At 45.9% G+C, this 22,463-nt stretch overlaps 1 protein-coding gene across 1 annotated transcript in view; it reads right to left on the reverse strand.

Annotated features, from left to right (window-relative positions):
• CAPN5 (calpain 5) overlaps positions 1-22,463 on the reverse strand; it is a 71,850-nt gene that overhangs the window by 34,529 nt on the left and 14,858 nt on the right. The window contains exon 2 of the mRNA XM_039369797.1: positions 21,470-21,646. Within this exon, the coding sequence (XP_039225731.1) occupies positions 21,470-21,631 (162 nt within the window). The 5' untranslated portion in view covers positions 21,632-21,646. The remainder of the gene's footprint in view (positions 1-21,469; positions 21,647-22,463) is intronic.

Below are 22,463 nucleotides of genomic sequence, written 5' to 3' on the forward strand. Positions count from 1 at the left end.
AGTACAATCAACCTGTTGTAGGAGGAAGGAAAGTGAGAAGATCCCAACCAGAAGACTCTGGAGAGGTAGCAGGCCAGAATATCCGTTCTCCCTGGCTTGGGAGAGCTAGTTACAGAGAGGTAGAACGTGATTTCTCAACCTTGGCTACTTTAAGATGTGCGGACTTCAATTCCCAGAATTCCCAAGTTGAAGTCCACACAGATCTTAAAGTAGTTAAGATTGTAAAGCAGTGAGCTAGCACTTGGAAGCTATTGGACGGGTCAACACTGGTGTGGAACACATTAGTTTTGATCAAGGGTAAGTCAAGGGCTGGCGATCATACTTTTGTGTCTGTCTGTGTCTGTGGGTGGGTGGGTGAAAATCCTTCCATGTGGGGACAGAAATGTAGGTTTACTTCAAAGAAAAAAAAACAGGAAAGAAAACCACACCCAGCTTATTTTACAGTATATCTTTCCCATGACAGAAGAACAGGGGCGATTGGGGTCAGATGGCCACAGAAGCCTGTTGATTTAATAATAATAATAATAATAATAATAATAATAATAATAATAATAATAATAATAATAATAATAATAATAAACAAAGTTGGAAGGGACCTTGGAGATCATCTAGTCCAACCCCCTGCTCAGGCAGGAAACCCTATACCATTTCAGACAAATGGCTGTCCAGTCTCTTCTTAAAAACTTCCAGTGTTGGCGCATTCACCGGTTCTGGAGGCAGGTAGTTCCACTGGTTAATTGTTCTCACTGTCAGGAAGTTTCTCCTTAGTTCCAGGTTGCTTCTCTTCTTGATCAGTTTCCATCCGTTGCTTCTTGTCCTGCCCTCAGGCGCCTTGGAGAAGAGCTTGACTCCCTCTTCTTTGGGGCAGCCCCTGAGATACTGGAAGACTGCTATCATGTCCCCCCTCGTCCTTCTCTACATTAAACTAGACATACCCAATTCCAGCAGCCGTTCCTTAAATGCTTTAGCCTCCAGTCCCCTTCAGACGTGTCTGGTAATCAGCTTGCCTGCCTCTGGGAGAACCAGCAAACAGAAGGAAATAAAATTCTGGAAGGCTCTCCACCCCTTCATAACAGAGTAACAGAGTTGGAAGGGACCTTGGAGGTCATCTAGTCCAACTTCCCTGCACAAGCAGGAGACCCTACTATAAGGTCTCAGACAAATGGCTGCCCAGTTTTTTTTCTGGAAAACTTCCAGTGATGAATCACCCACAACTTCTGGGGGGAAGTCGTTCCGCTGGCTAATTGCTGTGTCAGGAAATTTCTCCTTTTCTAGGTTGTTTCTCTCCTTGATTAGTTTCCATCTGTTGCTTCATGTCCTGCCCTCAGGTGCTTTGGAGAATAGGTTGACCCCCCACCCATCTCTCTGGCAGCCTTCAAATATTGGAACCTTGATATCATGTCAGCCCTAGCCCTTCTTTTTATTAAACTAGACATATCCAATTCCTGCAGCCGTTCTTCGTATGTTTTAGCTTCCAGTCCCCTAATCGTCTCTGTTGCTCTTCTCTGCACTCTTTCCAGAGTCTCAACATCTTTTATATATCGTGGTGACCAAAACTGGAGGCAGTATTCCAAGTGTGGCCTTACCAAGGCCTTGTAAAGTGGTATCAACACTTCACATGATCTTGATTCCTGACAGTTAGGACAATTAACCAGTGGAACAACCTGCCTCCAGCAGTTGTGAATGCTCCAACACTGGAAGTTTTTAAGAAGAGACTGGACAGCCATTTGTCTGAAATGTATAGGGTTTCCTGCCTGAGCAGGGGGTTGGACTAGATGACCTCCAAGGTCCCTTCCAATTTTATTATTATTACTATTATTACTGTTATTACTATTACTATTATTATCCCTCTGTTAATGCAGCCTAGAATTGCATTAGCTTTTTGGACTTTCATTTCTTTCCCAGACTCAGCACACTGCAAAAACAGGCTCCCTCTTGCTAGCAAGAGACCCTCCCCCCCTTTAAAACCATCTTCATGGGCTAAATCAGGGGTCTTCAAACTGGGCCCTTTTATGACTTGTAGACTTCAACTCCCAGAATTCCTCTGCCAGGCACGCTGGCTGAGGAATTCTGGGAGTTGAAGTCCCCAAGTATATGAAGTGGTCATAGTTCCCCCATGCTGGCTGAGTAATTCTGGGAATTGAAGTCCCCAAGTCATAAAAGGGCCATAGTTCCCCCATGCTGGCTGAGGAATTCTGGGAGTTGAAGTCCCCAATGCATAAAAGGGCCATAGTTCCCCCATCCTGGCTGAGGAATTCTGGGAGTTGAAATCCACGAGTCACGAAGTGGTCATAGTTCCCCCATGCTGGCTGAGGAATTCTGGGAGTTGAAGTCCACAAGTCATAAAAGGGCTAAAGTTTGAAGACCCCAGGGCTAAATCCACTTCCTCTAAATTTCTATTGTTGCATCAGTGGGGGAGGGGGAGGAATAATTTATTTATAACATATAGAGGGAAGCTGGACAGGTGTGGAGAACAAAAATGAACGCAATTTGGTGACCGATGACGCCCTGGAGAACAAAGTCTTTTCTGTCCAACACCAAGTGTCCTCTGTGCTGTCATAAATCATTTTCCAGAAAGGTTGCAGGGCAAAAAAAAAAAAAAGACACCCTAATTTTGTTCTTCTCTTTGCAAATCACGGTCTGTATTGGCAAGAATGGAGAACATCTGCTTTGGCAGATCAACCGTGCAGAATCTCAAGTTATTGCTCTTTTTTTTCTTCCCCCTTGTCTGGAAAATCTCCATCACCCCATTTGGGAGAGGATGTTGAGAAAGCCCACTTTTTACTATGACGCTGAAGGCCGCTACTCCAGGCGCATTCAAAAAGCAGTGAGTCATCGAAAATTTCCTTCTCTTGCTAATTCAGCCCTTCAAAAGGGCTTCCTGCAAACTTGAGCCCAGCACAGAGAGCAGAGCCACAAAGATGATCAGGGGTCTGGGGGCTAAATTGTAGGATGAATTGCTAAGGGAAATAAGCATGTCAGAAAAAGAAGCAGACGTGTGTGTGTGTGTGTGTGTGTGTGTGTGTGTGTGTGTGTGTGTGTGTGTGTGTGTGAGAGAGAGAGAGAGAGAGGGGGGGGAGGGGATAGCAGTTGTCCAGTACCTCAGGGGCTGCCCCAAAGAAGAGGGAGTCAAGCTATTTTCCAAAGTGCCTGAAGGCAGGACAAGAAGCAACGGACGGAAACTCATCAAGGAGAGAAGCAATCTAGAACTCAGGAGAAACTTCCTGACAGTGGGAACCACCTGCCTCCAGAAGCAGTGAATGCTTCAAAACTGGAAGTTTTTAAGAAGAGACTGGACAGTCATTTGTCTGAAACAGTATAGGGTTTCCTGCTTGAGCAGGGGGTTGGACTAGATGACCTCCAAGGTTCCTTCCAACTCTGTTATTCTATGCTATTTTATTCTATTCTGTTCTATTTTCTGTTCTATTCTGTTCTGTATTTCTGTTATATTCTGTTCTGTATTTCTATTCTAATTCTATTCTACTTTCTATTCTATTCTGCTTTCTATTCTATTCTATTCTATTCTATTCTATTCTATTCTATTCTATTCTATTCTATTCTATTCTAGTCTAGTCTAGTCTAGTCTAGTCTAGTCTAGTCTAGTCTAGTCTAGTCTAGTCTAGTCTCCTGTAGGTGAAGTATCAGCCCCTATCCAAATTAACTACAGGAAGTCCTTGACTTACGTCCACAACTGAACAGAAACTTCAGTTGCTAAGCATTACTTAAGTGGCCCCATTTTACAACCTTCCTGGTCACTGTTGTCCAGCGAATCACTGCAGTTGTTCAGCTAGTAACACGGTTGTTAAGTGAATCTGGCTTCCCTCATTGACTTTGCTTGTCAGAAAGTCGCAAAAGGGGATGCTGCAACGGACATAACTCGAGGACTACCTTGTAGTCTTTTTGGGGATGCAAAGGAATGGAGATTGCCGAGAGGGGGCCCTTGGCCTGCGCCTGGCATCAAATCCTCCCAATTTCACTGGATTAAAGCCGGCTGGTTCCCATCACGCCAGACGTCGCCCAGCAAAATGAGCGCAGCTAACATGGATGAGAAATTCAATTTGGGAGGCTCAGCCAGGAAAGTCTGTTTTTCATTAAGGAGACATTATAATTTTTCAAGTGAGGCTGCCAAGCTAAAATCTCCTCCAGGATCATAAATCAGGACAGACAGTCTAGCGCAGTGCTTGTTTCTCAAGCCTTTGGCAACGTTAAGATGGGTGGACGTCAACTCCCAGAAGTCCCCAGCCAGCATTGGGTGGACTTCACTGTGGGGTCCTTGGTGCTCTCTGAGCTGGGTGGTTTTCCTGCAGATGTTTCATGACCCAACTAGGTGACATCATCAGTGCTAGGAGGAAGGGGGGTTTGTTTTCTGCGAGCAAGGCACTTGTAGATAGACAGAAAGCCAACCCTACTTTCTTCTAACACTGATGATGTAACGTAGCTGGGTCATGAAATGTCTGCAAGAAAGCAACCAAGTTCGAAGAGCACCAAGGACTCCATAGTTGTCGTCGTCGTCATCCTCCTCCTCCTCCTCCTCCTCCCCACAAACCTCATCCCCTTCTAGCACTGATGACATTCCCTAGTTGGGTCATGAAATGTCTGCAAGAAAACAACCAAGTTCAAAGAGCACCAAGGACTCCATAATACTTTTCCTCCTCCTCCTCTTCCTCCTCCTCCTTCCCCAACTCCCTTCCAGCACTGCTGATGTTACCTAGTTGGGTCATGAAATGTCTGCAAGAAAACAACCAAGTTCAAAGACCACCAAGGACTCCACAGCTTTCCTCCTCCTCCCCACAAACCTCATCCCCTTCTAGCACTGACGATGTTCCCTAGTTAGGTCATGAAATGTCTGCAAGAAAACCAAGTTCAAAGAGCACCAAGGACTCCATAATACTTTTCATCCTCCTCCTCCTCCTCCTCCTCCTCCCCCCCCCAAACCTCCTCCCCTTCTAGCACTGAGGACGTTCCCTAGTTGGGTCATGAAATGTCTGCAAGTAAACAACCAAGTTCAAAGAGCACCAAGGACTCCATTGTACTTTTCCTCCTCCTCCTCTTCCTCCTCCTCCTTCCCCAACTCCCTTCTAGTACTGATGATGTTACCTAGTTGGGTCATGAAATGTCTGCAAGAAAACAACCAAGTTCAAAGAGCACCAAGGACTCCATAGACGGCCTCCTCCTCCCCCTCCTCTCCATAAATCCCATTCCCTTCTAGCACTGATGATGTTCCCTAGTTGGGTCATGAAACATTTGCAAGAAAACAGCCAAGCTCAGAGAGCACCAAGGACCCCACAGTTCAGCCCCAAGTGACAAATATTCTCCTTTATGGATTTTACTCCCAGAATCCCCCAACCAGCTTGCATGGCCGTCCACTCCAAGAATTCCCCAGCAGGCACGCAGGCTGAAACGAGACCAGCCCGACCATGAGTGGCTGAATAAGGGAAATAGAAAATAAATTGAACCAGAAATATGCCGCCAAGAGGCGAAAGTTTAATCTCTGTCGTTCTTATCCTGATCAACAATTATCTTCTTATTTCCCTTGCTTTCTTTTATTTTATATTTTAACAAAAGAGGGAGGGGAAGTTTACCCATTTCACCCATAGAGGCCCCAAGACTGTAGCACCCTGCATGTTTGAGCAAATTTGTACCCCAAGAAGGACCGGTCACTTAATTGCTATTTCTGAAAAAAAAAACGTAAACAGCAAATGCAACCCAGATGCTTGGAAAAGAGAATTCCTTTTCCACCCACCACAGACTGTATTTCAGCAGGTTTTTTTTTCTTTCTAGCAGCAGGAAATGATTTTTCTTTTGCTGTATTTGTTTATTCTGCGGGAGTCGCTCAAGTACAAACTGTCGGGTCATAAAGATAAGATTAAATTTCTCTTGAGTCAAGCTGGATTCTTCTGTCCTTCTGCACTGAGTTATGTCGTTTTCTTGGCAACCACAGGGACACAAATGTGGTTTTTCTCTATTTTTTTCCTGAAACTTGGCTACTTTATTCCTTAATTGCTTCCAGAATAACAGAGTTGGAAGGGACCGTGGAGGTCTTCTAGTCCAACCCCCTGCTCAAGCAGGAGAAACTCCACCATTTCAAGACAAATGGCTGTCCAGTCTCTTTTTAAATACTTCCAGTGTTGGAGCACCCACAACTTCGGGAGGCAGGTTGTTCCACTGGTTAATTGTCCTCACGGTCAGGATTTCCATTATTTGCTACCTCAAAAAGTGGAATCATAAATAGTAATAGTAGTAAAGTTGGAAGGGACCTTGGAGGTCATCTAGTCCAACCCCCTGCTCAGGCAGGAAACCCTACACCATTTCGGACAAATGGCTGTCCAGTCTCTTCTTAAAAACTTCCAGTGTTGGAGCATCCACCGCTTCTGGAGGCAGGTAGTTCCACTGATTAATTGTTCTCACTGTCAGGAAGTTTCTCCTTAGTTCTTGATTAGCTTCCACCTGTTGCTTCTTGTCCTGCCTTCAGGTTGAAAGTCATGAGGTCCATTAAGTGAAGTGCTGACATGATCGCCATACTAACGTTCCCCCCCCCCATTTCTGTTCTCCTGGATGTGGTCATTAAATGAACGTGAGGGTTGTTAAGAGGAACACAGGGTGTCTTGCAGTGGGGGATACCCTGGGAGACAAAGCGCAGAGGCTACCCTGGGCCTGCCCAGGCCTCCCCCATCCCCTAAACCAGGGGTCTTCAAACTTAGCCCCTTCATGACTTATGGACTTCAACTCCCAGAATTCCTCAGCCAGCACGGGGGAACTATGGCCCCTTCATGACTCATGGACTTCAACTCCCAGAATTCCTCAGCCAGAATGGAGGAAATATGGCCCCTTCATGACTCATGGACTTCAACTCCCAGAATTCCTGAGCCAGAATGGAGGAAATATGGCCCCTTCATGACTCATGGACTTCAACTCCCAGAATTCCTGAGCCAGCACGGGGGAACTATGGCCTCTTCATGACTTGGGGACTTTAACTCCCAGAATTCCTTAGCCAGAATGGAGGAAATATGGCTCCTTCATGCCTTGTGGACTTTAACTCCCAGAATTCCTCAGCCAGCATGGGGGAACTATGGCCTCTTCATGACTTGGGGACTTCAACTCCCAGAATTCCTTAGCCAGAATGGAGGAAATATGGCCTCTTCATGACTTGGGGACTTTAACTCCCAGAATTCCTTAGCCAGAATGGAGGAAATATGGCTCCTTCATGCCTTGTGGACTTTAACTCCCAGAATTCCTCAGCCAGCATGGGGGAACTATGGCCCCTTCATGACTTGGGGACTTCAACTCCCAGAATTCCTCAGCCAGGCACGCTGGCTGAGGAATTCTGGGAGTTGAAGTTCACAAGTCATAAAAGGGCCAAGTTTGAAGACCCCTGCCCTAAACTCTGTTTCCCATCCCTTGGGGTCCCTGCAGGCCGTGGGCCTGCTTCCCATTCTGTCAGGTCTTTGTGTCAGTTGTATGGCCAATAACCATAGGGGTGCTGCAGGGGTTGTTAACTTTGAAACAGGGTGGTAAGTAGCTTTTGCGGGGCCTGTTGTAACTTAGAATGGTCACTAAGCGACAGACTGTAAATCCAGGACTCTTGTGTGTCATCTCATAGTAGCCAGAAAATGAGCTGGAAATGAAAAGAACAATGTTCTCAGGGCTTAAAATGATGCCACGGAATTTTAAAAAACAGAGTGTAATTGTGTGAATTGATCTCCCGGGAAGTATTCTCAATTTCTCAGTCCACACTGAATTCCCAGGGTGTCCGAGTGCTTTCCCATCCAAACATTAACCACACCCAATCCTGCTTAGCTTGCCAAGCCACCTATGTTCACCCAGCTGCTGCCACCTGCTGGGCCAAGTGAGGAACAGGCACCCCAAAAATAAGATTTTTAGATGATGCTCAGATTAGTCTAGCAAATAAGATAAATACACTAAGGAGCCATAGGCATCCAGGCACAAACACACACACACACACAGTCTCTCATACACGCCGTTTTTGCATTAAAAACCAAAGGATCCCCATTTTTTTTTAAAAAAAATTAAATGATATCTGTTTTAAATTTTAACAATGACTGTCTCTAGGTAGGTACTGTTTTTAATTTATTGTTGCACGCTGCCCAGAGACACTTTCTGTGAGATAGGTGGCTATATAATGATAGATGGGTGGATGATTGACAGATAGAGATAGATAGATAGATAGATAGATAGATAGATAGATAGATAGATAGATAGATAGATAGATAATATATGTGTGTGTGTGTGTGTAGGTCTTGGTGTATTCGTGTCTTTTCCCGTGTAAGATTGAGAGTATCGTGGCGACGTTTCGACGAGGTCCCACTCGTCATCTTCAGGCTGGGGTCTTCGGCTTCATGCTTGTGCGAGCAAAGTGTGATTGGAGCTGCCGTCTCTCTCTATATATTGGTGGGGGTGTGTGGAGTGCTTGGCGAAATGTCGCCAAGACACTCTCAATCTTACACGGGAAAAGACCCGAATATGCCAAGACCTGCGTACCTGTACCCGTGAAAATCTACAAAAACAAATAGATAGATAGATAAAGAGAGAGAGAATAAAGATAGAGAATAAGAGAGAGAGAATAAAGACAGAATGAGAAAGAGGGAATGAGAATGAGAGAGAATGGGAGAGAAGAGAGAGAGAGAGAGAGAATAAGAGAGAATAAAGAGAGAGAGTGAAAGAGGAAATGAGAGAGAGAAAATAAAGACAGAGAATGAGAAAAAGGGAATGAGAATGAGAGGGGGGGGGAGAGAGAGAGAGAGAGAGAGAGAGAGAGAGAGAGAGAGAGAGAGAGAGAGAGAGAGAGAGAATCATTGACCTTCTTGGTTTGGAGTATTAAAACCTTATCACTTATTTATGATTTCATTTTAATGCCTTAAGCTGCTCTGGGGCGGCAAACAAATTTAATTAATTAATAACTGTTATTTTACTCCTTTTATTTTCCAGGGGAAGTTACAAGGACTGGGCCGCTTATCTGTCTCCTTGACTTAATTTAAAGAGTTGTTCAGGGTTCTCTCCACTTGGTTTGAAGCAATCAATTGTGTTTGCTTGCAGGTCACTCCCTTGTTGAGCTAATAATCCATTTCACGGGTCATAAATTGTAAGCAACGTTTGCTAGGAGAAACCAAGGGAAAGTTTATTACGCCCAAGTCGAGTCAACAAACGAAGCGGGATGTCTTCCCTCCAGGGGCCTCACGGTAAGCCTTGAAGCAGCCAAGTTTGAAGACAACCCAAGATTGCTGAAGATAGCACGGGGCCAAGCAGACTCCCAAATTACTGCACAATGCAGTGAACCCAACTATTCAACCTTGATTTCCAACTAGGTTTGGGGCATTAAAAGACCAACTGAACTCTGGATATATAGGCGGGAGGGTTGTGTCGCTTCATACAACACATTTTGCCAGAACAGTGTATTAGGTACGTTCACCACCTTGAATTATTTATACAGTAGGTACATCCTGATCAGTTCATAGAAGTGATAAAGAGGCTAACTCAGGGGGTCTTCAAACTCGGCCCTGTTATGACTTGTGGACTTCAACTCCCAGAATTCCTCAGCCAGGCACACTGGCTGAGGAATTCTGGGAGTTGGAGTCCGCAAGTCATGAAGGGGCCATAGTTCCCCCATGGTGGCTGAGGAATTCTGGGAGTTGAAGTCCACGAATCATGAAGGGGGCCATAGTTCCCCCATGCTGGCTGAGGAATTCTGGGAGTTGAAATCCATGAGTCATGAAGGGGGCCATAGTTCCCCCATGCTGGCTGAGGAATTTTGGGAGTTGAAGTCCACAAATCATGAAGAGGTCAAAGTTTCCCCCATGCTGGCTGAGGAATTCTGGGAGCTGAAGTCCACGAGTCATGAAAGGGCCATCGTTCCCCCATGCTGGCTGAGGAACTCTGGGAGTTGAAGTCCACGAGTCATGAAGGGGCCTTAGTTCCCCCATGCTGGCTGAGGAATTCTGGGAGCTGAAGTCCACAAGTCATGAAGGAGCCACAGTTCCCCCATGCTGGCTGAGGAATTCTGGGAGTTGAAGTCCGCAAGTCATAAAAGGGCCGAGTTTGAAGACCCTTGGGCTAACTTAACACTGCGGTTATTAAGTGAATCACTCATTCATTAACAGAATCTGACAATCCCTTTGCTTGTCACAAGCTGGCTTGGAAGGTTGCAAATGGTGATTACATGACTTTGGGATGCTGCAACCATCATAAATGTCTGCTGGTTGCCAAGCATCCAAACGTTGACCCTGGGGATGCTGCAATGGTCAAAATTGTGAGGACCAACCGTTAATCACTTTTTTCAGCACTGTTGTAACTTGGAACGGTTGCTAAACGAATGGTTGTAAGCTGGGGATTAGATGTAGTATGCTTCCTTCAGCAAGCTGCACCTTGTCACAGTTTTCCACCAGTAAAATATCCGCCAGCCTCTAAAGCCGTGAGCTGAATCCTTAGACAGCTTTAAATTCCATCAGAGTATTTGCTTGGAATTCAGCCCAAATTGGAACGAGAGAAGAAAACTAATTTGAGGAAGTCAGACTGTCTCGTATTTTCTTCGCTTCTGTTCTTCACTTATTTTTTTTATTTTATTTTACATTACTTCCCCCCCCCCTCCCCGGCACTGAATTAAAGCTGTAAATTCTGGCTTTGGTAACTCTGCTAAAATCTGTCAGTTTGCAAGAAGTTCATTCTGGATTTGGTTTTTGTTGCTGTTACTTGCGAAGTCGTGTCCGACCCCTCGCGACCCCATGGACAATGTTCCTCCAGGCCTTCCCGTCCTCTACCATCTTCTGGAGTCCATTGAAGCTCACGCCTCCTGCTTCAGGGACTCCATCCAACCACCTCCTTCTCTGTCGTCCCCTTCTTCTCTTGCCCTCCATCTTTCCCAGCATCAGGCTCTTCTCCAGTGAGTCCTTCCTTCTCATTAGGTGGCCAAAGTATTTGAGTTTCAACTTCAGGATCTGGCCTTCTAAAGAGCAGTCGGGGTTGATCTCTTCTAGGACTGACCGGTTTGAACGCCTTGCAGTCCAGGGCCCAACTAAAATAAGGAGCCATAAGAAGCTCACTCAATTTCCAAGAAGCTGATTCTGGATTTGGTCGCCGAGCTAAAATAAGGGGCTTCCAAGAAGCTCATTCTATAATTAAGGAGAAACTTCCTGACAGTGAGGACAACCAACCAGTGGAACAGAAGTTGCCTTCAGAAATCGTGGGCGCTCCATCACTGGAGATTTTTAAGAAGAGACTAGACAATTCACCTGTCTGAAACGGTATAGGTTCTTCCGCTTGAGCAGGGGGCTGGACTAGAAGACCTCCAAGGTCCCTTCCAGCTCTATTCTATTCTGAATTCTTCCGAGCAGCTCTTTTTGGATTTAGTAGACCAATTAAAATATGGGGCTTCCATTAAGAAGTTCACTCTACTTCCAAGCAGCTTTTTCTGGATTCGATAGACTCAGCTAAAACAAGGGGCTTCCAAGAAGCTCATTCTGGATTTGGTAGCCCAGCTAAAATAAGAGATGTCCAAGAAGCTCATTCTGGATTTGATAGCCAAGCTATGTTGTGATTCCGTGCCAGCCTGTGCTCCCAAGAGCGGAGTCTGAGGAATCTGAGGAGGAGGTGGAGGAGGCATTTGAAGGGCCTCAGGGGCAGAGGGAGGCTCTGATGAATTACAGGACTCACGGTTGGATGCAGAGCCGTCATGTTCCTGATGAAGCTCAGCTGTGTGAGGAGAATGAGTCAGACTCGGAGGACTCATACCTGATGGACATGCTACTGGATGCACACACACGTCGTCAGTTAGCGAGAGTAAATCAGCAGCAGTCAATACGGCAACTCCAGGGTAAAAGGAGAAGGCACTGAGAGGCAACGCCTTGGGACTGCTGTATAAAAAGAGGAGGTGTGGGCGGTGCTGGTTGCAACCGTTTGCAAAGTACTTCTTGGAATCCTGGTCTGTTCGTCTTGCTTGTGACTACTCTTCTGTTTGCATCGTGTTTCCTGTGGATTCTTTCCTTCCTTTGAATTGAGTTTTGCTGTTTGTGTTTTGGACTATTTAGCAGTTTGTCACCCATATTAAAAGGGGTTTGTTTTGTTTTAAAGTCTCCAGCCTATCTTATCAATAGGGGTTTGGTCCTTGTGCCTTTAACAAGGATGGCTATAGGCTGGGATAGAACAAGCTAAAACAAGGGGCTTGCAAGAAGCTCGTTCTGGATTTGGTAGCCCAGCTAAAATAAGAGATTCCCAAGAAGCTCACTCACTTCCAAGAAGCTCATTGGTAGCCAAGCTAAAATGAGGGACTTGCAAGGAGCTCATTCTGAATTTAATAGACCAATTAAAATAAGGGGCTTTCCACAAGAAGCTCACTCACTTCCAGGCATCTTGTTCTGGATTCGATAGACTCAGCTAAAACAAGGGGCTTCCAAGAAGCTCACTCTGCCCTTAGAAGTCACCTTATCATCACATCTAATCCGAGAACCGCTCCTTGTCTAATGGAGCAAGCTTATTCTTTATTGAATACAATGTAGAACTGCAATCTCTTGAGACAACAGATGCACTTTCGGTCCAGTTCTTTTTTTTTTGTTTTTCCCCTCCAGCCTGGAGCTCAGAAAAAAAGAACTTGGCAACCCCTGGGAAAGGCAGCTGAACTTTACCAGGGATTCATTTTCTAGCAATCGATTGTCTCTTTGTAACCTTTGGCCCCAAGTCCGACCGGATTTTCTGCATACCTGAGATGTTAAGCTAAAGCAGGTAGGATCTGTTGGAAGAAGAACTTCCCTTAAAAGCCAAGCCTGCTTTTTTCGTATTAAGAAAGGGGTTTAAGAATAATAAACCTTTTGCTGTGGATCTTTGTCAAAAATGGCTGGAGGAAACATAGCCACTCTGAATCTGCCTCATTTTTTTCTTAATTAGATCTCCCATCTAATGCAGTCTTTCTCAAAGTGGGCAGCTTTTAAAGGAGTGGACTTCAACTCCCGGAATTCCCCAGCAAGTCCACGCCTCTTAAAAGTTGCCAGCCTTGAGAAAGACTAACTAACAAAATGAAATTCAATGGTGAAAAAAGCAAGGTTCTACATTTAGGCAAGAAAAACCAAATGCACAAGTACAGCATAGGTGGCACCATGCTCAATAGTAGTAACTGTGAGGGGGACCTCGGAGTCCTAGTAGACCACAGGTCGGCAACCTGCGGCTCCGGAGCCGCATGCGGCTCTTTGAGCCTTTCCCTGTGGCTCCCAGCCTCCTCTGCCTTTGCAGAGAGAGACAGAGACAGAGAGAGGCAATTGTGCTTCCCTGCTTCTCTCTCTCTCTCTTTCTCTCTGTGTGTGTTTTGTGTGTGTATGTTTTGTGTGTGTGTGTGTGTGTGTGTGTGTGTAAAAGAGTGCACTCACAGTGTTCTCCGAGGAGCTGAAAAGCTTACTGGCAGAGCTCCTCCCTTTGCTGCGTCTCTGCAGGAAGCAGGAAGCAGGAAGGGCAGGAGAGAGCTAGCTAGCCCAGCTAGGCTGACTCAGGAATTCTGGGAGTTGAAGTCCATGAGTCATAAAAGAGACGAGGTTGCTTACCCTGAAGCTTGTTGGACAACAGCTTGAAGCTTGCCAGGTGAGCAGCAGATAGGAGAGGGGGGGGAGGGAGAGAGAGAGAGAGAGAGAGAGGAAAGAGAGAGAGAAAGAAAGAGAGTGGGGAAAGAGGAGTGGCAGACCAAGGGCAGAGAGGGAGGGAGGGAGGGAGAGAGAGAGAGACCCTTTTGACATCTAAAATGAAGATAACACTGCATATATCCTTTTTTTACCTGTGTGTGTATGTAATTTTATTCTCTTAAAGCATTCTCTTGGTGATCATTGTTTTAATAGTATGGATATTCCCAAGAGTCATATTTTTACTTTTATTTTTAATGTGTGTGTGTGTTTGTGTGTGTATATATACACACAACACAAACTCTCTCTCTCTCTCTCTCTCACACACACACACACACACACACACACACACAGACCTACAATAAAGATAAAAAAGGATATATGCAGCGTTATCTTCATTTTAGATATCAAAAGGGTTTTGCGGCTCCCAGTGTTTTGTTTTTGGTGGGAAACGGGTTCAAGTGGCTCTTTGAGTGTTTTGGGTTGCCTACCCCTGTAGTAGACAATCACCTAAATATGAGCCAGCAGTGTGCTGCAGCTGCCAAAACGGCCAACACAGTGCGGGGCTGCATTAACAGAGAGATAGAATCAAGATCACGTGAAGTATTAATACCACTTTACAAGGCCTTGTTAGGGCCACACTTGGAATCCTGCATCCAGTTTTGGTCACCACAATGTAAAAAATATGTTGAGACTCTGGAAAGAGTGCAGAGAAGAGCAACAAAGATGATTAGGGGACTGGAGGTTAAAGCATACAAGGAACGGCTGCTGGAATTGGGAATGTCCAGTTTAATGAAGAGAAGGACAAGGGGGGACATGATAGGCAGTCTTCCAGTATCTCAGGGGCTGCCCCAAAGAAGAGGGAGTCAAGCTATTCTCCAAAGCCCCTGAAGGCAGGACAAGAAGCAACGGGTGGAAACTAATCAAGGAGAGAAGCAACCTAGAACTAAGGAGAAACTTCCTGACAGTGAGAACAATTAACCAGTGGAACAACCTGCCTCCAGAAGTGTAAATGCTCCAACACTGGAAGTTTTTAAGAAGAGACTGGACAGCCATTTGTCCGAAATGGTGTAGGGTTTCCTGCCTGAGCAGGGGGTTGGACTAGATGACCTCCAAGATCCTTTCCAACTTTACTACTATTACTATTACTATTACTGAACTACGCCAACTTTTCACTCCCTCACGCATCACAAATATTTGTGGTCGATCAAAGACACCAGGATGAGTGTATGCACAGGCCAAACCACAACCTCTGGTTCACAACCTGCATTTACACTGGAAAGCAAATTGTGATTCAAAAAGTGAAGGCATCCTGCACTAACCAGCTAATAACAATTTACTCCACACCTGCATTGCTGTTGATTTTTAACTCAACAATATAATTCAGCAGTTGATTTTGCAGGCCAATTCAGTGTAAGCCTGAGTGGATTTTGGTTGATTTTAAAAACGGAAGCGGGGCCAGACCTGATTACTCTTCAGACTGGAGACCACCAGGAGATCTCCGAGGAAGCTACAACAGGACAAGTAACAGAATATAACAGAATAATAGAGTTGGAAGGGACCTTGGAGGTCTTCTAGTCCATCCCTTTGCTCAGGCAGGGAACCCTATACCATTCCAAACAAATGGCTGTCCAGTCTCTTCTTAAAAACTTCCAGTGATGGGGCACCCACAACTTCTGGAAGCCAATCCTTTCCCTGATTAATTGTTTTTACTGCCAGGAAATTTCTCTGTAGTTCTAGGTTGCTTCTCTCAATAATAATAATAATAATAACAACAACAGAAGGGACCTTGGAGGTCATCTAGTCCAACCTTGATTAGTTTCCATCCAAGTGGGAAAGAACATCTGGCCAATGGAAGCCATTTTGCTAATTCTGAGAAGAAAACTGCCCAGATCTGTGCACGAAGGAAGTAATCAGGATCCAAGGCGGTTTAAAGGCAGTTTTGCTTAGACCACATCATTGTTCCCTTCTTATAAAAAAAGGAACGGGGCCAGACATTTTTGTCAATCTATTGCAAATTGTCAACAGTTGCCGGGCTATTTTTCCCTCAGTCGTGAATTTCCTTGTTTGGGCTCTTCTAAGGCTTCAAAACTGCTCCCTGTAAACTGGCTGCCTTCCATGTGTCAAAATCCTCCAAGCATCTGCTTGGGGGGGGGGGTTGTGGCGGAGGAGGGGGGGGAGAAAGCTGGCTTTCAAGGCTCTTTGGAGCAAGCCAGGATGGTTTTAGTTTTGCTGATCTGATCCTGATTTCCTGCTCCTGTTCCACCCCCTTTTCTTTGACTTCACCATGGGTTTTTTTTTCTACTCTGGAATCTATTCAACTTTTCTGTTTGACAAAAACAATAGCAGTAGATTCCTTCCTTCCCTCCCTCCCTTTTCCTTCCTTTTCTTCTTGTCCTTCTGTCTGTCCACTCCTTCCTTCTTTGCTCCCTTCCTTTCTTCCTTCTCTATTCCCACCCATTCCCTCCTTCCCGTCCTTCTCCCCATGCACCCATTCCTTCTTTCCTTCCTTCCCTCTTTCCATCCATCCCTTCCTTCCTTCCCGTCCTTCTCTCCATACACTCATTCCTTCTTTCCTTCCATTCCTCTTCCCAGCCATTCCTTCCTTCCAGTCCTTCTCTCCATTCCTTCCTTCCTTCCCATCCTTCTCTCCATGCACCCATTCCTTCTTTCCTTCCATCCCTCTTCCCATCCCTTCCTTCCTTCCTCCCTTCCTGTCTTTCTCTCCATAAACTCATTCCTTCTTTCCTTCCATCCCTCTTCCCATCCCTTCCTTCCTTCCTCCCTTCCCGTCTTTCTCTCCATAAACTCATTCCTTCTTTCCTTCCATCCCTCTTCCTATCCCTTCCTCCCTTCCTCCCTTCCCGTCCTTCTCTCCATAAACTCATTCCTTCTTTCCTTCCATCCCTCTTCCCATCCCTTTCTCCCTTCCTCCCTTCCCGTCCTTCTCTCCATGCACCCATTCCTTCTTTCCTTCCATCCCTCTTCCCATCCATTCCTTCCTTCCTCCCTTCCTTCCCGTCTTTCTCTCCATAAACTCATTCCTTCTTTCCTTCCATCCCTCTTCCCATCCCTTCCTTCCTTCCTCCCTTCCTTCCCGTCTTTCTCTCCATAAACTCATTCCTTCTTTCCTTCCATTCCTCTTCCCATCCCTTCCTTCCTTCCAGTCCTTCTCTCCATTCCTTCCTTCCTTCCCGTCCTTCTCTCCATGCACCCATTCCTTCTTTCCTTCCATCCCTCTTCCCATCCATTCCTTCCTTCCGGCCCTTCCTTCCTTCCTTCCTTCCTTCCCATTCATTCCTTTCTTCCTGTCGATCCTTTCCTTTCCCTTCCATTCTTCCCCTCCCACCCTTCCCTCCTTCTTCCTCTCTTTCTCTCTCTCTCTCTCTCTCTGCATACAAATGTTTTCATTTTCTAGAATTTCATTTACCCAGCCATGCTGGGAGACGAATCCTTGCCTCAGGCCTCAAGACATTCAATATTTAAAATATAAACAGGTTTGGTACACAGCAGCATCTGTTGAACATCTGGAGAGCTGCCTCTGGAGTAACAGTGGCAAGTCACACTCCGAATGGATTTATCTGCCAAGCCGGCTTCCCTTGAACTGGGCAACTGTTGAGAATGTGTGGGAATCCATCACCATTCATTAACTACACAGTCACAGCCAACAACTTCAGCTCTAATGCAGTTGTGGAATTTGATTGTGTGAACCAGGAGAAGCGACACTAAGTCCCAAATCTCCGCAGCTTGCCTTCTGAACACTCCCCCCCCCTTTTTTCCCCTCTATAGGTAGTCCTCAGCTTACGGCGACAACTGAGCTCAAGATTTGTTGTTAAGCGTGACATTGGTTAAGAGAGTTTTGCCCTATTTTACGACCTTTCTTAGACCAATTGTAAAAGCGAATCACTCCAGCTGATAGTAACCCGGTTGTTAAGTGAATCGGGCTTCCCCATTACCTTTGCTTGTCGGAAAGTCACAAAAGGGGATCACATGACCCCAGAACATGGCAACCGTCATAAATACAAGCCAGTTGCCAAGCATGTGACTTCTGATCCCGGGACCACGACGGTCGTAAGTGTGAAAAACGGTCATAAGTCACTTTTTTCAGTGCCGTTGTCACTTCGAACGGTCACTAAATGAACTGAAGTTAAAAGACGCTTGCTCCTGGGGAGGAAAGCTATGGCAAATCTAGACAGCATACTGAAAAGCGGAGACGTCACCCTGCCAACAAAAATGTTAAGCCAACCCCTGCAGTTGTTAAGCAAAACGTGCAGTCATTAAGCAAATCTAGCTTCCTCCTTTGACTTCGCTCGTCAGAAGCCGTCTGGGAAGGTTGCAGATGGCAATCACATGATCCTAGGATGCTGCAATCATCATCATTGCATTGAGGAAGTCCTCAATTTATGCCCAGACCAGAATTTCCATTGTTATGCAACATGCTGGGATTTGGTGTGGTTAGATTAGCCCAATTGCCATTAAGAAAACCAAGATCATGGCATCCGGCCCTCTCAATTCCTGGCAAACAGATGGGGAAGAAAAAGAGGTAGTGACAGATTTTATCTTCCTGGGCTCCAAGATCACCGCAGATGGGGACTGCAGCCAAGGAATTAGAAGACGCTTGCTCCTGGGGAGGAAAGCTATGGCAAATCTAGACAGCATACTAAAAAGCAGAGACATCACTCTGCCAATAAAAGTGTGTATAGTCAAGACCATGGTTTTCCCAGTTGCAATGTATGGCTGTGAAAGTTGGATCATAAGAAAGGCTGAGCGCCAAAGAAGTGAGGCCTTTGAACTACGGTGCTGGAGAAGACTCCTGCGAGTCCCTTGGACTGCAAGGCGTTCAAACCGGTAAGTCCTAGAAGAGATCAACCCCGACTGCTCTTTAGAAGGCCAGATTCTGAAGTGGAGACTCAAGTCCTTTGGCCACCTAATGAGAAGGAAGGACTCCCTGGAGAAGAGCCTGATGCTGGGAAAGATGGAGGGCAAGAGAAGAAGGGGACAACAGAGAATGAGGTGGCTGGATGGAGTTACTGAAGCAGGAGGCGTGAGCTTAAAGGGACTCCAGAAGATGGTAGAGGACAGGACAGCCTGGAGGAACATTGTCCATGGGGTTGCAATGGGTCGGACACGACTTCCCAACTAACAAAGAAGAAGAAGAAGTAGAAGAAGAAGAATGGGACGACAGAAGAAGAAGAAGAAGAAGAAGAAGAAGAAGAAGAAGGAGGAGGAGGAGGAGGAGGAGGAGGAGGAGGAGGAGGAGGAGGAGGAGGAGGAGGAGACAGAGAATGAGATGGCTGGATGGAGTCACTGAAGCAGTAGGTGTGAACTTAAATGGACTCCAGAAGATGGCAGAGGACAGGAAGACCTGGAGGAACGTTGTCCATGGGACCGCGATGGGTCGGATACGACTTCGCAATTAACAACAATAATAATAATAAGTTGGAAGGGATCTTGGAGGTCATCTAGTCCAACCCCCTGATCTGGTAGGAACCCTATACCATTTCAGACAAATGGCTGTCCAGTCTCTTCTTAAAAACTTCCAGTGTTGGAGCATTCACCGCTTCTAGTGGCAAGTCGTTCCACTGGTTAATTGTTCTCACTGTCAGAAAGTTTCTCCTTAGTTCTAGGTTGCTTCTCTCCTGAACTGTTGTAAGTTGAGGACTGCCTGTGTCCCTTTGGGGGAATCAAAGGAGGGACCAAATCATCTTGTAAAAGGATCATCAAAACCCTTTCCCAACCAATGGTCATCCTACTTAGGGATGAGGGCAGTTGTTTTCTGGATTCCCAAGAAAGCATCTGATTGGAAGGACGGGGGGGGGGGCAAAATATGACGTTTTTATTCATTTATTAAATGTATATGTCACCCATCTCGCTATCCAGCGACTCCGGGCGGCTTACATCCTCTTAAGAACAAGAACGTAAAAAACATTAAAAACGCTGATCACAGCAGGAACAATAAACAAATAGGAGAAAGTACCAAGGATGCACGAACGCCTTAAATTAGAACTGACATCAAACTACGGTCTGTTCACGTGGGACCTTCTCTTCTCCCCCCCAGCCTTCACATTCTCCACCAAAAACCAGACAAGGGCTGCATTGTTCTCTCTGAATTTGAAATGATTTTTTTTTTGTCTGGAGGGTGCAGCTGAGAGAGATGACATTTCTCTTTTCAGATGGACAATTGCATCATTTTTTAAAACACACACACATACACAGGCACACACACACACAAAACAAAAATGCAGTCATTCAGGCTGTGCAATCCACGCATTAAAAAGGCTGGGAGATTCCCAAGGAGATCACAACAGCAAGACCCGTTGTGGGAGGGGATGCAGGAAGCTTGAAAAATAACCCAGATCTGGGAATGGTAGTAGTCCTCGACTTACGACCCACTCATTTAGCGACCAAAGGTACAACAGCATTGAAGTGGCTTACAACCGTTTTTTCAGACAACTGTCTCTGTCTCCCCACGGTCAGGGGACCAAAATTCAGACACTTGGCAACCGACTTGTATTTACGACGGTTGCAGTATCCCGAGGGGTCATGTTTTGTGACCCACTGTCCAGCAAAGTCAACGGGGAAACCAAGACTCACTTAACAACCGTGTTACTAACTTAATGCCTGCAGAGATTCGCTTAACAACGGTGGCAGGAAAGTTTGCAAAATGGGCCAAAATTGGAGAAGCAGGGATTAACGCTGGACAAACAAGCAAGCAGAAAACTATCCAAAAGAAAAACACATCCCCACCTATACTGGAAGGAGGTCAACTACTGGATATAAACAGGGACCAAAATCCCCCCTCCCTTACGCTGATGGTGCTACTTACTTAGGTGGTAAAATGTCTGCAAGAAAATGTCTGCAACATCCAGGACTCCACAGTCCTCCTCTTCCCCCCCCCCCCAAAAAAACCCCAAACCTCACTCCTAGCACTGATGATGTTACCTAGCTGGGCGATGAAATGTCTACAAGAAAATATCCAAGCTCAAAGAGTATAAAGGAGCCCACTGTTCTCATTCTCCTAAACCCCACTCCCTTCTGGCACTGATGATGTTCCCTAGTTGGGTCATGAAACGTCTGCAAGAAAACCACCAAGTTCAGAGAGCACCAAGGACTCCACAGCTTTCTTCTTCCTCTTCCTCCTCCTCCTCCTCCTCCTCCTCCTACTTTCTAGCCCTGATGATGTTCCCTAGTTGGGTCATGAAACGTCTGCAAGAAAACCACCAAGTTCAGAGAGCACCAAGGACTCCTCCTCCTCCTCCTCCTCCTTTCTAGCCCTGATGATGTTCCCTAGTTGGGTCATGAAACGTCTGCAAAAAACCACCAAGTTCAGAGAGCACCAAGGATTCCTCCTCCTCCTCCTCCTCCTCCTCCCCCAATTCCCTTTTAGCACTGATGATGTTACCTAGTTGGGTAATGCATTGTCTGTAAGAAAACCACCAAGTTCAGAGAGCACCAAGGACTCCACAGCTTTCCTCCTCCTCCTCCTCTTCTCCCAATTCCCTTCTGGCACTGATGATGTTACCTAGTTGGGTTATGAAACGTCTGCAAGAAAACCACCTAGCTCAGAGAGAGCACCAGGGACCCCACAATTCAACCCCGAGCTACAAATATCCTCTTCTCTTGATTATGATCAAGCTCCTCTGATTAGGGAATCAGATATAAGGCTGAAGGAAGAGAGAGAAAGAGAGAGAGAGAGAGAGAGAGAGAGAGAGAGAGAGAGAGAGAGAGAGAGAGAGAGAGAGAGAAGACAAGTCCAAAGAGGTCAGTGACACGATCCCATCAAGCACGGTTGCGCACTGAACGTCTCAGAGATGAAGACCCCGACCAATTTCAGAACCCATCTCCCCCGTTGGCCTTACTTTGGGTCGCTTCCATTGTATCCCCTGAATCCTAGTCTTGTAGAAGAGCGAGTCATCGTTGGCTGGAAAGAGCGGATCTTCAAACAGGATCTTCCTTCTCTGACAGTCCTTCTTCAAAGATGAGTACCGCTGATTTTCATAGGGCTTCACGGATGAGAACATCCTTCCCGCTCACCCCTAGAAGAACAGAAGGCAAAACCTCAACAAGAAACTCATAGGCAACAGACAAAAAAAAACCTGATCCAACCTCGGACGTTGCGCTCTGAGCGTGTCCAGAAGGCGACAGGTTGCCCCATCCGTGACGGATCCAGTCGAGATGATTTTGGGACACCAAAGGAGGCTCATAATTTCCTGACAGCGAGAACAATTAATCAGTGGAACGTCTTTGCCTCCAGAACTTGTGTGTGCTCCAACCCTGGAGGATTTTTTAAAGCAGAGATTGGACAGCCATTTGTCTGTGTTAGAAATTCTGTATATAGCCCTACGGGACACAGAGTGCACTGTCCACATGTGTTTTTCTGCTTAACGGCGAGAAGTAAAGCACATGTCGATGGTGCATCGTTTGTGCTCTGTAGGGCTATATACAGAATTTCTAACAGGTTTTGGGCCCAGTCATAGCTGGCTATGGCAAAAAAGTGCAAGATATAGCAATAGAACGAGGACTGCAACAGAATAAAAAATGGCCAGTAACATAGCTGCAGCAAAGCTTTCATTTGCAAATCTAACAGTCTGAAATGGTCTAGGCCAGGGGTAGGGAAAATATCCACAGAACTTTCGTATCCTGGACATAAACTGTTTCAACTCCTCCCCTCAAGACACCACTATAGGGCATTGCAGGCCAGAATAACTAGACACAAAGGCAGTTTTGTCCCCCATGCCATCGTTCTGCTAAACAACTAATTCCCACAGCGCTTTCTTATGCCTAAGGACAGGGGTCTGCAAACTTCGCCCTCTTATGACTTGTGGACTTCAACTCCCAGAATTCCTCAGTCAG

Source organism: Crotalus tigris, unplaced genomic scaffold (genome assembly GCF_016545835.1).
Source record: "Crotalus tigris isolate CLP2741 ecotype Arizona unplaced genomic scaffold, ASM1654583v1 scf7180000021252.422678, whole genome shotgun sequence".
NCBI lineage: Eukaryota > Metazoa > Chordata > Lepidosauria > Squamata > Viperidae > Crotalus > Crotalus tigris.